General features: G+C 44.2%; 1 protein-coding gene across 1 annotated transcript in view; it reads left to right on the forward strand.

Annotated features, from left to right (window-relative positions):
* LOC144754563 (aflatoxin B1 aldehyde reductase member 2-like) overlaps window positions 1-17287 on the forward strand; it is a 302692-nt gene that overhangs the window by 26374 nt on the left and 259031 nt on the right. Inside the window, exon 2 of the mRNA XM_078642496.1 lies at window positions 6299-6313. Within this exon, the coding sequence (XP_078498622.1) occupies window positions 6299-6313 (15 nt within the window). The remainder of the gene's footprint in view (window positions 1-6298; window positions 6314-17287) is intronic.

Here is a 17287-nt window from a genome sequence, read left to right on the forward strand (position 1 = left end):
ATATACAAAGGTATGGGGCTAGCTAGGAATTGTAGGGCTTGGACATTCAATCGAAAGCTCCTGGCTGATGTACAGTTTGTCGAACATATGAAAAAATGGGCCCACAAATTCTTTGATGCCAATCGATATAGTGCATCAAGGAATTGTGTGTGGGATTCATTTAAAGCAGTATTAAGGGGGGAGGTTATCAGCTATTCTGCTCAGTCCAGGAAAAATGAACAAGCCACCAGGGTCAAGCTTTTGGGAGATCTAGGTAAGGCAGAAGAACAACACTGTCAAGATATAACCCAAGGAAGGGAAGGTAGAGAGAGCCAAACCAACATCTGCCTAATTAAAGCAGAATTACAAAAACACTTTGCAGAAAAGGCGGCAGCAGAATATTGGACATATAAGGGGAGGGTGTATGAAACTGGGGAGCAGGCTGGTAAGGAACTAGCACTAAGGATCAGACAAGATTATACTCTTAATAACAAGCATTCGCGAGAATGGACGTGATGTGGTGGAACCCCAGGGCATCCTCTCAGTCTTTGCTAATTTTTATGAAACCTTGTATGAGGAGGAAATGGGTGGGACACGCACAACCGGCAGGTATCCGGATAATGGGCCTAAACTGGGACCAGTAGAGAGAGAAAACTTGGAGCTGGATATAACGGGGGATGAGATCCGCGAGGCACTATCCGACCTGGCTGCTGGCAAGGCTGCTGGGCCAGATGGCATCCCTCTCGAGATGTATAAATGCCTCTCAGGAGAGATGGGTCCAATACTGGTGGATCTATTCAATGGCATCATGGGTACAGGAAAGATCCCGGAAACATGGAAAGATACTAACATCATAGTCTTCCATAAAAAAGGAAAACCGAGGGAAAACCCAGGGTCATATAGGCCTATATCTTTGATTAATTCTGACAATAAGCTGTATGCCAAGATCCTGGCCATGCGGTTGGGGAGGGTTATTGGTGGACTCGTCTCCCCCTGGCAGCATGGGTTTATCCCTGGTCGAGGAACGGCGGACCATGTCAGAAGAGCAATCTCGCTGTTCGAGGCCTATGCTGCTGGGGGGAGAGAAGTCGCCATGATCCTCCTTGACGCAGAAAAAGCGTTTGATCGCGTCAGGTGGCTTTACCTTTGGAATGTATTGATGGAGAGAGGGTTTGGCCCAAAAATCAGGACGGCCATTAAAGCCATGTATTGTGACCCAATGGCCCGAATACAGCTGATGGGCCAGAGTCCGGACAGGATTGGGATAAGCAGGGGCACCCGCCAGGGCTGTCCCTGCTCACCCATCCTGTTTGCCCTGTATATCGACCCGCTGGTTAGGCAAATTCTCGAGAATGGGGGAATACAGCCGGCAGTAACCAATGGATTTACGAGCAAAATATTGGCATATGCCGATGACCTGGCAGTAATTACACCAAAGCCAGCTGAGGCTATGCAGATACTGGTAGAGATCGTTAGCGAGTTTGGTATGCATTCGGGTTATCGCCTGAATGAGTCGAAGACCCAGGTAATCTGCTCTAAGGAGATTGTTAAAATCGATCAAAGATATGTCGATTCTGCCACTTATCTTGGGGTAGTAATTAATGCTGAAACAGGCTGTATTATACAAGATAATTACCTCCCGCTTTTTAAAAAAATCGAATCGGATTTAAAGCGGATGGACTCATTGCACCTAACACTCATTGGGAGAGCCAACGTGTTAAAGATGACCATGCTACCTAAACTCCTCTATCTGTTTAGATGTATACCATATTTAATTGAGGAAGGGATGTTAAAAAAGATCGAGTCTATCTTTAACAGTTTTATATGGCAGTATGGTAAAACCAGGAGGGCACTAAAATTTATGACGCTCCCTCAGGAACGTGGAGGTTTGGCAATTCCAAATATCAGATTCTACCACTGGGCTGGTTTGTTAATTCATATGTCTATATTATTCGAGCCAGCATCCAGAGGGAGATATACATATGATCCTACCTCAGAGCTATACGTTTTGCCATCAATTTATGAATTGCTGATGGGAAAGGAGGCCGTGGGGGTTCTGTTGAGAAAAACCAGTCGCAGATTTTTTTTTAAATCCCGATATAAGGCGGCATTAAGTGCCTGGGATTTGTGGAAAAATCTGTAGAAACTGTGCCATATCCCTAAGATAAATCTATATACCCCACTATGGAACTCAGGGTATATACCAAATTTGAGTGTGGATGGGGCTTGGAAGTGCTGGGAGCAGCTGGGTATTCGGACGGTGGGAGATGTGATGTTGAATGGAAGCACTGCTAGCTTCAACTGGTTGCAAGAGAAGTACGGTCTCCCTAACGACCAAATCTTTAAGTACTTCCAGGTTTCACAACAAACACTTAAATCGGTTATTTCTGATATCTTGCCCGAGTCATATTGCCCTGTGATGGGGTATTTGTTAAGAGGAGGAGATAGGATTAGTAGTATATATCAAGCCCTTATTGAAATATCCCCTGATGATCTTGAGAAACATGAGGTTGCCTGGGCAGTTAAACTTCAAGATCCAGATACTGATCTCGATAAGGCCCTGAGTTTGGATAAGCAGGTACTCCGATCCTCAAATCTGAAGATTCAGCATTTTAAAACACTTTTTAACCTGTATTATACACCATCTAAGTATCATGATTGGGGCATGAGAATCGACAGTAACTGCCCTAGATGCCAGAAAGGCCCAGGAGACCTACTACATATGTTCTTTTACTGCGAGCAGCTTAGTTTGATTAAAACTGAGATCGAGAAATTTTTGGAGGGGCTGCTAGGCTTAAAGATCTGCTTATCCCCGACAATAATGATCCTTGGGAGCGATAATAAAACGGCCCTTCTGAATAAAGAAACAGAGGCTTTTATCTTTTTAGCTGCTGCCGTTTTACGTATCCTACTCTCAGCCGCTTGGTAGGACCCAAATGCCCCAACATTCCAAATGTGGCTGACCAGGCTTCTTCGTATTCACAACATCGAATCTACTGTATATTTTTATAAGGGTAAGAAAAAGCGTGATTTTGGAAATAAGATATGGGACCCCTTTAAAAACTGGAGGGAGGGGCAGTTTTAATCAACGGATGATGAGTCCCCTATATGTATATTTATGCTTATATGTAAACATCTATCTATTTATTTATTGAATGCCTGGTTGTATTTATTATGCTTTAATGCTTATTGAAAATTATGATGAAATAATGGAACTTTCCCTATTAAGCTGTATCTGTTTTTTGTACCAATGAATTTTCAATAAAAAAAATAAAAAAAAAATAAAAAAGAAATTCTCAAAGATTTCTGCAATTTTATTGGGATCAGAGTGAGCTAAACCTTTTTGGTCTATTAGGTTCTTAATCGTGTTCCTCTGCAGTTTGAATTTTAAGTATGACGCTAAGCTCTTCCCTGCTTTGTTGGATTAACAAAGCCTAATGCTCTTTTGTTTGTTTATCCAGATCCCTGCTCAGGGCCATTTCCACCATTAGGCAAGACTGGGCAGCCGCCCAGGGTGGCAAAAGGGGGAGGACGGCATAAAATATGAGTTTGGGAATCCCAGCCAAGTGAATCAGGAGTGGCGCCTTTCCTGTATTACTATTTTTCAGCAATGAACTGCCTGGTGCAACCACACCCACTCCTGCTTAGTGTTAGTGCCACTGACATGACTTTTGATGGCCCTGCTGCATTATTTGCAGAAGATCACACTGTTCTTTCATCTTGAATTGGCGCCCTCTGCCAGAGTGGGGCGGCTGTCGCCTGTCAGGTCTGTGCACTTGGACAGACTCTGTCAGACTATGACTCACCCCCACCGCTTCCGATCCTTCAACATCGCTGTAGAACCTATTTTTAAGTGAGTTAAATTATTTTGAGTCAAACTTCGTCTCCTGTGGGAGGAAAACATCACATTTCTGTTTATGTAGATAATCAAGGATCTTTCTCGTTTTAATGTGGTGGTTTAAGCCTTTAACATTCAGTGAGACAATCTTGATATTGTTATGGGCCATAGGGGCCATATTACCTGGGGGAGTTTGCGACATCATAGGTGTGTTATAGACATTGTCAGTGCTTCTCTGAGAAAAGAGTTGGTTTTGTACAGTATACACACTGTATGAGCAGAGTTTGTAACACACTTTTGTACATGTGATAAAGTCAGTGGACACATTTGTGTTGGATTGACAGGCAATGTGTACATGTCATACATATGAAGCTTACCACTCGAAGAGGAGCCACTTGTGTATACAAGGTTAGCATTGCTACACATCTGACATGCGAAAGAAGACATGCTCTTTGAGAGAAAAAACATGGTGCTTGAGTAAAGAAACATGGCACTTGAGAAAAGACACATGTCACGTACGTGGAGCCGACCATGCATTGAGGAAACACCTGCAAAGACAAGGTTATTACTGCAACACACTACATTTGAATGAGTAAACATGGCACTTGAGTGTGGAGACATGTCACACATATGAAGCAGACCATTCAATGGAGTAACCCTTTTATGAACAATGTTATCACTTCAAAAAACGTCCCTTCAGAGCAGAGGCAAGGCACTTGAGCAAATTAAACAATAGATAAATAAAATAAGAAAAACAAGATCCAAAACCATAACCCTACCAACCGCACAACCTTAACCCTCCCACCCAACCCTGAAGATAGAAAACAGGCATGGTGACTAGGGAAGAAAGCTCCCCTCCCATGGGAACCAGACAAGAGTGCCTTAAACGCATGAGTTCAATCTACGGCTGAGGATTAAAGATCATCAAAGACTATGAACTAGGAACCGATTGCGGTTAGAGTGTTATATGGACTATTGCCATACAAAAATGCACTATTGGTCTAAGTATTTATGCTAGTTGACCATATAATGCAAGTGGAGCAAGAATTTGGCTTTTAACATGGTAAACTAACAATATCTATTAGCCAATAGGCCATTTTGTCATCAAACTGAGCCAGGTCAGTAGGCATATTCGTGGTCCGTTTGCAACAGGCTGCCAATGGGACCTACTTCATTGTCAATTCAGCTCAATAGTGAACAACAAGGACAAGCTAACTTGCTGAACATTAATAAAGTGCCCAACGACCTACAGAGAGAACCTAAGATGCAGGCCAGATTCAATAACGCATTAACACAAATACTGGCTTGAAGAGACGTAAAATGAGGACAAGTGGAGATCAAGAGAGCTAATCTCGTCTGTCAACCTACAACTGAGGATGGAGAATACAGGTTCGTAACCTATGACATTAATACATTAAGTTAGGACATAGTGATTTGCTTGAAGATCAGGTGATGGTCATGCAGCTGCGAGAGAGACCAGGAGAGAGCATAATGTTGCTATGCACAACATTTGTGGAGATACGCCTGTTGAAACAGGTGAAGGCCAAGAGAGATCAAATTATCATCGTACCTTTTGCTGAGGAGTGTTGAAACAATAGAGATTTAAGAATATTGAGGCAATAAAGAGTCAAGGGGTTATGGATGAAGTCCCAGGGGTCGTAGTATCCATAAAAGTGTCTTCTGGCCCGACTAGGAATCTTTTCAACTATGAGTGGTCTGTGAAAAAGTGTGGAGAGCCTTGAATCATAACTCAAAATGTTGCTGGACCTGCAAAAGCAAACTGATAGTTCAAAGCTCTCAGTCTTTGACGAAGTGCCAGGAAGCATTTTCTAGTGTCCCCAGTTTCTTTGCTGTAATATTGAGAGATAAAAATGTTGTTGTTCTTCCAAAGGATGTGGTTATTTTTGTGCATGAAGGCAAGGATCTGTTCCACGTGCTGGTAACGGAGAGGTTTACAAACAATTGGTCTTGGTCAAACTCTAGAGGTTTACTGAAAGACAGGTTAGTGGCTTGAGCAAACCAACTTTCCAGGAAAGTGATGCAAGAACCAGAGGCGGCTTCCTCTCCTTCAGGGATTCAAAAAAATGTTAAGTTCCCTCTCCTGTTTCTGTCCTCTAGCCCTGTTAGGCGCTTTGTTATAGAGTCCGTTGAGATTGTTAGCCTTTTGAGGGATTTATTCATTTTGCTTTCCGTATCTTCTAGCTGACTGATTCTGCTCTCTGTTTCTGACAGTCTAACATTGGTATCCCTAATATCCTGTCTGATCCAAAGATCTCTTCTTTTGTGGATTTTGCAAGTTCGTGGACCTCTGCGAGTTTACTTAATATGGTATCCATCATTGCATTTATGTTGCATTTTCCTTTAGTAGGAGAGTCTGGGTTCGGAGGGCCTGCTTTAACACGCTTGAAGCTCGACTTGACCTCTTTGTCAGTAATTTTTGGGCATCTACCCTGTATCTTCAGTGTATCCTGTAGACACTAGCAGGTGACCGTAATGGTGACTGGTACAACTAGTATAGCTGCTTATCTGCTTATCTGTTTAGTTGTTTAGTTGGTATAGCTGGATTCGTTGTTTAGTTCTTTATTACTGTTTGTCTCTGTTTGTAGTTGTGTTTCCAGCTGTAGCTGTATTAACACAGGCAAGTGCACAGCATAGGCACATCCCATGCTCAGCGTGACGTCTCAACAGCACAACACTGGCACGAAGTACCAACATGCACAGAATGTAACAGTGTAGGGCAGTGTGTACAGCCAGGCCAGCAAGCACAATCTGGATCAGGAAAGAGCAGGACAGATCAGCGTGCCCAGCAGGATCATACATAAAGAATAATATGAAGAACAGCCTGAAAGAGCATGTTATCTCCGGATGATGTCACAACAGCAATGGCAGTATTGGCAGAATGGAACAGTATGGGTTAGTATGCACAGAAAGGCCAGCATACATAGTCAGGATCAGAATGGAACAGCGTACACAGCAGGCTCAGCATGCTCCACAATGCATGCCCAGCATAAGCTAGAGGGTCTAAATATATTGATCATACTTGAGCAGAAGAGTCACATTGACAAAATGCAAACAACAGAGACAGTTGTGTATCACACTTGGCAGCCGCCATTTTAAGGTCCAGCATCCCGAGGGAAAAGCATGTTTATAGCAGTATTGCCCCCCCCCCCCCCCATTAGTTTGCCAACTTATCCACACGCTGAGAACCAGATCAGTTATGTCAATTGTGTCATGTACTGCGCCACTTACTTCATAAATACGTATGGCAGCTGAGATGGGGGCGCAATATTGTGTTAATTACGGGCCGTAGCGTCCGCCATTTTTTGCACAAGCTGGCGAGGCTTCTCTTCAAGTGATTGAACTTGAACAAGGCTTGAATTACCACTAGCGCTGGACAGCTATGCTGCTGTTAACACTGTTAATGCGTCTTTGCTTCTTCTAAGCGTGTGAGCGTTTTGATCATCAAATTTCCCGTGAGACAATTGTAACGGTCAAAATAACAGTCAAAATACAATCGCCATTTTACGCTTGCATGCACCCGGCAGTACATTATTTGCGCACATGTTATAATCTAATCAGTGTGCAAACATCATCTTTGTGCACTGTTTAACATCTGTAAAAAATAATGCATTGAAAAAAATTAAATAAATGTGCCTGCTACCAGCCACACAATTCCACTCCACAAAACACCACACAGTTTCACTCTGTGCCACATAATTCTACTCCACGCAATTCCACAATACTCAGTTGTACTCCCCTTCACACAATGCCATTACACCCCACCCCATGCCACACAATGCCACTCCACCCCACCGAATGCCACTCCACTCCTCTGAATGCCGCTCCAGTAATTTTTAATTGTGCTTACTGTTCCTGATGAGGCATTAAAGCATTTTGCAGCACGCCACTCTGCTCAATGTCATTTCACGCCACACAGTTCAACTGCATGCCAAACAGTTCCACTACACGCCACACAGTTCCACTCCACGTCACATGATTCCACTCAATGCCACACAGCACCATTCCACACAATTTCACTGCTCACAATACCACACAATTCGACTCAACACCATGCCGTGCGGTGCCAATCCACTCCACATAATGCCACAAAATTCCACTTCACCTAATCTCACAAAATCCCACTCCATATAATGCCACACAGGTACACTCCACTCAATGCCACACGATTCCACTCAATGCCACACAATTTGACTTAATTCCATAAAGTGCCACACCGTACCACTCTACACAATTCCACACAGTTCTACTCCATGCCACACAAATCCTCTCCACTCAGTTTCACCACACAATACCACGCCACTCAGTGCCACACAATTCAAGTCTACACAATTCCACTACACACAATTCCACTACACACAATTCCACTCCATGCCACGCAATGCCCCACAGATCCTCTTCATGTCACACAATGTTGCTCCACTCCGCTCCACACAGTCAGTCCATGTCACACAATTCCACTTTAATCCATGACATTCAATGGCGCACAATTCCACTTCAAACAATGCCACTCCACTTAACACAATGCCACGTCACACAGTGCCACTCCACACAATTTTACTGCACACCATACAGTGCCACGCAACGCCATGCCACAATATTCCATTCAGGTCCACTCCACGCCACACAATGCCACTCCCCTCATTGCCACTTGCCTCCACTCATTGCCACTACACTCCTTTGTAATTGTATTTATATAGCGCGAACTACCCGATTGGGCATTGAAATGCTTTATGCCATGCCTCTCCACTTCATGCCACACGATGCCACTCCACGCACACAATATTACTCACCTCCACTCTACGGATTGCTACACCACACAATCTCTATTCCACTCATCATAATGCCACTCTAGTCCATGCCACTTAATGCCACACTAGTCCACACCACACAGTGCCACTCCACACTACCAAAGGTAATAGACGTCACATAGTCGACACCTATCGGCCTTGCCAACACTTGTTTTAAACAACTCTGTTTTACAGGAATCGTCGATTATACAGGGAGTTAGGCGCTGCGGCTTTATACAACAAGCATTGGAAATGCAATAGGTCTCGCATTAGAAAAGTTGGAGCTATTGGTCTTGTAAATGACAAATATTTTATTTATTTGTTGTTTTTTAAAATAGCTAAATTGATAGCTTTGTCATTTACAATGCCATTAGTTATAACTTTCGCGAATGTGACACCTATAGCATTTGGAATGCAACATGTTTTGTATTTACGTGACTTAGATGGCAGCTCTGGTCGTTAGGCCACATCTATATAGAGAGCAGGAGAGTGCAGCAGGGGAGAGAAGCACAGCAATGCAATAGGTCTCGCATTAGGAAAGTTTGAGCTATTGGTATTGTAAAGGACACATTTTTTTATTTATGTGCTTGTTTTGAAAATAGCGAAAATAATAGCTTTGTTATTTACAATGCCAATAGTTTTATCTTTCGCAAATTTGACACCTATTGTAACACAATATGTGTTGTAGCACTGAGGGGTGTGAGGGTTAGGGGGTGTGAGGGTTAGGGGGTGTGAGGGTGAGTGGGTGTGTGAGGGTGAGTGAGGGGGTGTGAGGGTGAGTGTGTGTGAGGGTGAGTGAGGGTGAGGGTATGGGGGTGTGTGAGGGTGAGGGGGTGAGGGGATGAGGGTGAGGGTGTGTGAGGGTGTGTGAGGGTGAGGGTGTGTGAGGATGAGAGGGTTGTGAGGGGGGTGAGGGTGAGTGTGGGTGTGTGAGGATGAGGGGGTGAGGGTGTGTGAGGGTGTGTGAGGGTGTGAGGCTGAGAGGGTGAGAGGGTTGTGAGGGGGGTGAGGGTGTGAGGGTGAGTGAGTGAGGGTGAGGGTGTGTGAGGGTGAGGGGGGTGATGGTGAGAGGGTGCGAGGGTGAGGGGGGTGAGGGTGAGGGTGAGTGGGTGGGTGAGGGTGTGTGAGGGTGAGTGAGGGGGTGTGAGGGTGAGGGTGTGTGAGGGTGAGGGTGAGTGGGTGTGTGAGGGTGAGTGAGGGGGTGTGAGGGTGTGTGAGGGTGGGTGAGAGGGTTTGAGGGTGGGTGTGTCTGCTCACAAAACCAGAGCTTTCAACACAACTATCTTTTGTGTGCAAGAGGGACACATCTTGCAAGGCAGGCACAGAGAATTTCGGAACTGGCTGCATATTTGAAATGCATCAGTTCAGTGTGCAGCTACTAGAACTCACCAATGAGATTGTGCTTTAATCTTGCTTGTCATAGCCACCGGCTTTCTGCTGCAAATTTAAATGAAAAAATTGCACCGAAGAGCGTCACATATAAAAGTGGACTACACAAAGTTTTTAGTATGGTCTCCAGCTTTACCCCCATATTCTCCGCAGTGAAGAGGTTTAGAATTCCACTGTAACTACGATAATTGGCCGCATTTAATCAAAAACTGTTTGTGCAGACAAGGAATGCTTTCCACTTTTACTTCTGTGTAGTCTCTTTCAAGTGAAGGGAGTATTATCTAACCTAGGTGTGGCTCAGGGGATTCCCGTGCAGAAGGCAGATCGAGGACAAGCCAAGCGTCTGCAATGAATGAAGGCTCTCTCAGGAGCGAACACACGGTCATTGCTTTTGTGACCCCCATCTCTCCTTCAGCAAGATCACTAGCCCGTACAGAGAGTGACAGTGCAGACTGGCACTCTGTGAAACTCTCCCTGCTCTTTGGTGCATGAGACCTGGGCAAAAGTTGACCGAGCGCAAACTTCACAGCAATGTAAAGAATTCTCGGTGAGGGAAGAGGGTGTGAGGGAGAGAATAAAAGAGAAGACATTGCCTTAGCTGGTAAGGGAAGGTGTCGGGAAGCAGAAAGCAGAGAAAGTTCGCTAAATCTGAAGGAAAGAAAAGCGTGCAGAACAGAAGGGCTGCGGAGGAGGGGTGGCAGCTGCTCCTGCACTGCACACTTGAGGAGGAGTATTCACCAACGCACTCAAAGCACAAGACGAGAGGGAGTCTGTATGTGTGTGTTAGATATTTACCCTGAACACAGCGCGCATAAAAAAACGGTGACCTACCTGTAGAGGCACAAGATTTCCATATACAAAACAAGCATTGGCGCCGCGCGGCTTTAAAAGTAACGCCGTGCTGAAATAAAACAAGAAAGGAAACAAGACGGAGGGCATTGCTGTGGGGAGGGGGGGAGGAGAAATGCACACAGCGGGCAGGGGAGGGGGCGGAGCGGGGAGAACGGCATGAGGGTGTGAAGCAGGTGGGGCCTTTGAAGTGAAGCTAAGCTTCACTTCAAAGGTGTGGGAGGAATGCGGCTGAGGGAACAGACGGCGATTTGGTGATGTGCACGCGCATTTTAGGTCAATGCGCTTGCGCATTGACCTAAAAGCCACGGGCACAGCACCAAATCGCCACAGTTAGGTAAACTTTGTTTAAAGCCCTATAGTCTCGCTTCTCTCAATGCGCATGCGCATTGATAGGTCACGAGACCTAAAAAAGGGCATGGTGAGCCACAAACTATGTAGTTCTTGTAGTTGGATAATGATGCTGAATTATCATATCTGTGTTCTTCTTTAGATTCTAGGGTACGGCTGTCAAAGGAATCCGCAGCAAAGCCTCAACAGAGACCCACAGTAGAGTAGACCAGTGTCCGTTGTTCTTATTTTCTATGCTTACGGCAAGGATTTCGGTTGAAAACGGTCTGAAGCAGGGAAGCTTTCTGCACCATTATTGCTTGGTCTTTATTTATTTTTATTTTCTTTTATTTATCCAGCCTTATTTTTGAAGACCAATTCCTATTCACTAAAATTAGGTGATACCTAATGAATGCTGATGACCTAGATGGTGTATATGGAATCCCATGGCTTTATCTTGAAGTTGAATATAATATAGCTTTATAACCCGCTGTAGCTGGCTATACTGGCCGTTAAAGGCCATAGGCAAAAGGGGAAAGCTTTTAACAAGGGAGTAGGCCTTTAGTGGCCGGTATAGTCTAGCTCTAACGGGCTATAAAGCTATTAGAACATAAACTCTGAAATAGTACCTATTATTGCATTACCACCCTGAACTTTATATTTCTTAATCTCACTGTGATTTTATAAATAATGTTTGTTTTTGTAAACGTAAACTTTAAAAATAATTGTAAGACCTTTCCGAAGTAAACACTTATCACAAAACCTGGGATTATGCATGTTAAAAACAATAATCTAATAAAAAAATATAGGTAAGACTAAAACCATGTTTTCCCCTCTCTTCAATTTCCTGGTGCCTTCAAAATATTCCTTTAGAATATGTACACTTATAAGTACCTGGGACCACATATTTCAGAAAATCTCAGTTAGTATAACCGTTGCTCAGCACTTAAAATAAATCTTTTGGGCCACTACAAATACACTAAAAGTTGTGACTCAAGATTTAGTGACTTGTCTTTTGAACCATGAAAAAAACGATGTTGGGGGAATTAATTCCCCAGTCTTTGTACGGTACCGAGTTAATGGCGTTCGACCCCTGGGTAAATTGGTCACCTTCAGAAAGATGCAGCATTAAAAAAAAAAATGTAAACACTAATCTGCTCTGTGTGCCATGACTGCAGCACTGAGTCCAGAGTTGTGCTTTAACTCCTGGGATTTAATGGCCATGTCTCGCTGCTTGCATACTAAGATGTTTCCAAGATAATGCTTTAAATTGGTTTTAATATGAAAGAGTTTTTTTATAATGTTTATGAAACCTTATTGCACTTGTCTGTGGCATTAGTAACCAGAGCCGAAATTAAATGGTTTCTCTTAGTAGTATTTTGCATCTGGCACATAATACTCGTCCAGCATATTTTGAAAGGTGTGTGTTTTAATGTGGAGTTTATTTCTATTTAAGTTGTATTTTGAAAAGTTTATATTTTTTGTTTCTCTGAGACATTATCTTGGTAATAGATAAAAAATAATAAATATTAAAACATTAAAAAATAATTCTTAATCTTTGGTTTAATCCATAGGAAACTACACTGATGTTTAAAAAACTTGATTCATTTCGCAGATCTACAGCTTCCTCATCTGGAGATAGTTGGTTCATAAAAACAAAGGGCCTCATTACGATGGCCGAGGGACCGCCACCGTCAGGTTGTTTTTCCCTCGGCCATCGTAACAGAGATCTCCGTCCTACTTATTACAATGGCTTCTAGACATGTGGTGGTCGGAAACACCGACCGCCACGGACCCGACAGGCTGTCTTAATCCGACCACCTGTCTGACCTCCCTATAGACCCAGAATGGTGGCGGTGCCTGTCAGACACCGGCGTAGAGATTACAAAATCCCTTTCTGCCGGTCGGTCTGCAGTGGTCAACATACAGCAAAGCGGCATGCGGAAACGGATTTGGGGGCCAGTAGCGGGCCCCCCTAACCCTCTAGGCCAGGGACATAGTCCCTGGCGGGGGGCACCTATGGTGCTTTTCTACATACCTCTACACCATGTGGTAGGCACCGCATGATGCCTGCCACATAGTGTAGGGATATGTGTGGGGTGTCTGTTTTGTCTTGCGGCGGGTGCTGCAGAGCGCAGCACCCGCCACAATACAAGACATGGGCAATGCAACCGCAACAGTGGCGGTCGCATCCTAATTTGCCCTGTGAGACCACTGCCTTGCAGGCCGGCGGTCCCAAATACGAATGGATTGCGTTCGCCATCCTAATGACCCCCTAAGTTCTAAACAGTGAGAATAACTATTAAAATGTCATTGTGGCTATAATACCAATCCATTTTCTGTTGATAGTGGTATATAAAATAGTTTGTACCTTTAAAATGTTTAAAGTGCAATTAACAGACTGACGTGCATACTCGGTAGCGAATTATAGAATTGTTGAACTGCATACAAATATCAGTTGTAAATAATGGCTGTTGCATAATATACTGAAAGTCAAAAAAGGATCCCTGGACTACACATGTTTTCCTTCACACTCTAGAATTCCATATACACCCACATATTCGGCACAGCAGACTTTCTATATATGTATCACTCCAACACAAAAATATGACGTTTACAATCTTATTCTTTTATTTATAGTTAGTTACTGTTGTTAAAATTCAGAACTATACTGAAGGACATTATTTAAAAACATTTAACAACAAGGGGTGGTGATGGACAGAGTTTCTGAATTAAGCAGAATACTCTCACGCAGTCAAGAGATCAGGGCTAGATCCAACACCGTTTTTTAGCTCACTGCACCATCCCAGTTCAGAACCTGGCTATATGCAAATTAGTCTGTTCCTGTCCCAGTGCATGATGGGAACAGGGCAAACCAAACTACCAAGCCAATTCTTACACTGGGAAGGAAAAGAGCTTCCGGGGACCGGTTTCTGGCATTTCAGCCGTCGTCGGCCCGGCTTGCTTGAATCCTGATGGTGCAATGAGCAAGGGACTCACATCTGAGTATACCCTTCCACGCTTAGGGTGGACAAAATATTTAACAACAAGGGGTGGTGATGGACAGAGTTTCTGAATTAAGCAGAATACTCTCACCCAGTCAAGAGATCAGGGCTAGATCCAACACCGTTTTTTAGCTCACTGCACCATCCCAGTTCAGAACCTAGCTATATGCAAATTAGTCTGTTCCTGTCCCAGTGCATGATGGGAACAGGGCAAACCAAACTACCAAGCCAATTCTTACACTGGGAAGGAAACAAGCTTCCGGGGACCGGTTTCTGGCATTTCAGCCGTCGTCGGCCCGGCTTGCTTGAATCCTGATGGTGCAATGAGCAAGGGACTCACATCTGAGTATACCCTTCCACGCTTAGGGTGGACAAAATATTTAACAACAAGGGGTGGTGATGGACAGAGTTTCTGAATTAAGCAGAATACTCTCACCCAGTCAAGAGATCAGGGCTAGATCCAACACCGTTTTATAGCTCACTGCACCATCCCAGTTCAGAACCTGGCTGTATGCAAATTAGTCTGTTCCTGTCCCAGTTCATGATGGGAACAGGGCAAACCAAACTACCAAGCCAATTCTTACACTGGGAAGGAAACAAGCTTCCGGGGACCGGTTTCTGGCATTTCAGCCGTCGTCGGCCCGGCTTGCTTGAATCCTGATGGTGCAATGAGCAAGGGACTCACATCTGAGTATACCCTTCCACGCTTAGGGTGGACAAAATATTTAACAACAAGGGGTGGTGATGGACTGAGTTTCTGAATTAAGCAGAATACTCTCACCCAGTCAAGAGATCAGGGCTAGATCCAACACCGTTTTTTAGCTCACTGCACCATCCCAGTTCAGAACCTGGCTGTATGCAAATTAGTCTGTTCCTGTCCCAGTTCATGATGGGAACAGGGCAAACCAAACTACCAAGCCAATTCTTACACTGGGAAGGAAACAAGCTTCCGGGGACCGGTTTCTGGCATTTCAGCCGTCGTCGGCCCGGCTTGCTTGAATCCTGATGGTGCAATGAGCAAGGGACTCACATCTGAGTATACCCTTCCACGCTTAGGGTGGACAAAATATTTAACAACAAGGGGTGGTGATGGACTGAGTTTCTGAATTAAGCAGAATACTCTCACCCAGTCAAGAGATCAGGGCTAGATCCAACACCGTTTTTTAGCTCACTGCACCATCCCAGTTCAGAACCTGGCTATATGCAAATTAGTCTGTTCCTGTCCCAGTGCATGATGGGAACAGGGCAAACCAAACTACCAAGCCAATTCTTACACTGGGAAGGAAACAAGCTTCCGGGGACCGGTTTTTGGCATTTCAGCCGTCGTCGGCCCGGCTTGCTTGAATCCTGATGGTGCAATGAGCAAGGGACTCACATCTGAGTATACCCTTCCACGCTTAGGGTGGACAAAATATTTAACAACAAGGGGTGGTGATGGACAGAGTTTCTGAATTAAGCAGAATACTCTCACCCAGTCAAGAGATCAGGGCTAGATCCAACACCGTTTTTTAGCTCACTGCACCATCCCAGTTCAGAACCTGGCTATATGCAAATTAGTCTGTTCCTGTCCCAGTGCATGATGGGAACAGGGCAAACCAAACTACCAAGCCAATTCTTACACTGGGAAGGAAACAAGCTTCCGGGGACCGGTTTCTGGCATTTCAGCCGTCGTCGGCCCGGCTTGCTTGAATCCTGATGGTGCAATGAGCAAGGGACTCACATCTGAGTATACCCTTCCACGCTTAGGGTGGACAAAATATTTGACAACAAGGGGTGGTGATGGACAGAGTTTCTGAATTAAGCAGAATACTCTCACCCAGTCAAGAGATCAGGGCTAGATCCAACACCGTTTTTTAGCTCACTGCACCATCCCAGTTCAGAACCTGGCTATATGCAAATTAGTCTGTTCCTGTCCCAGTGCATGATGGGAACAGGGCAAACCAAACTACCAAGCCAATTCTTACACTGGGAAGGAAACAAGCTTCTGGGGACCGGTTTCTGGCATTTCAGCCGTCGTCGGCCCGGCTTGCTTGAATCCTGATGGTGCAATGAGCAAGGGACTCACATCTGAGTATACCCTTCCACGCTTAGGGTGGACAAAATAGCAGACGACGGCTGTAATGCCAGAAACCGGTCCCCGGAAGCTTGTCTCCTTTCTGGTGAAGAATTGGCTTGGTAGTTTGGTGTGCCCTGTTCCCATGATGCACTGGGCCAGGGACAGACTAATTTGCGGTATTACACGGTACCGATCCTGTCGAAGGAGGTTTCGAGGTAGACGCCAGCATGGGAAAGAAATTTGAACATATCCGGTTCATGAAAATCAGAAACCAGACGTTATACCTCGATGAGAGAAGTCTAATGCCAGAAAAAGGGCATACTTGCAAAAAAGAAAATACAGAAGAACAAAAAAGAAATAGTACCTGGTGAACAGAAAATCGGCGGTGTACCGTGTAATACAGCTCGAAGGTCAATAAACTTAAATACGAAGAGATTGAAGAAAGGGGTGGTGCAGAAATTTGACCTGTACCATTGAATTTTCCATCGATTTTAGAAGAGAAAGGGCGACACTTGTAATCATATTCTGATGCCCTGAAAAAAGGAAGAAAAGCCTTTAAGGTATAGAATCTCTTCCTGGGTAGGAACAACAGCATCCACCAGTCTTTTCTGAAACGAAGAAACGTAGAAATATTGACCCCATGAAATTGTGGCTGTCCTGAAGAAGGTGTTACTATATCAATGAAATGACACCGAAACGCGTCGACGCTTGGAACAATAGAATCCAATAAAAGCCCTACGAAATAACAGATTTACTGAAAGTTTGGATACTGTGATTTCGGTTTAGATATATGAGGTTATTGGGTCAGTAAATCAAGGTAGTAGGAATTTCTGATCCTACAGGTGAATAGGGGTCGGAGATTGTGATTTATTATGTATTTTGGAGTTTTGATACTTTAGGTGCAAAAAATCTGTTATGCTTTTATAATTTTTTATTTTTTTTTAAATTGAGATGTTTTATGAATTTAATGTGAACAATTGCTTGTATATGTGACAATACAATGTATGTTTTTAAATAATGTCCTTCAGTATAG

Source organism: Lissotriton helveticus, chromosome 5_1 (genome assembly GCF_964261635.1).
Source record: "Lissotriton helveticus chromosome 5_1, aLisHel1.1, whole genome shotgun sequence".
NCBI lineage: Eukaryota > Metazoa > Chordata > Amphibia > Caudata > Salamandridae > Lissotriton > Lissotriton helveticus.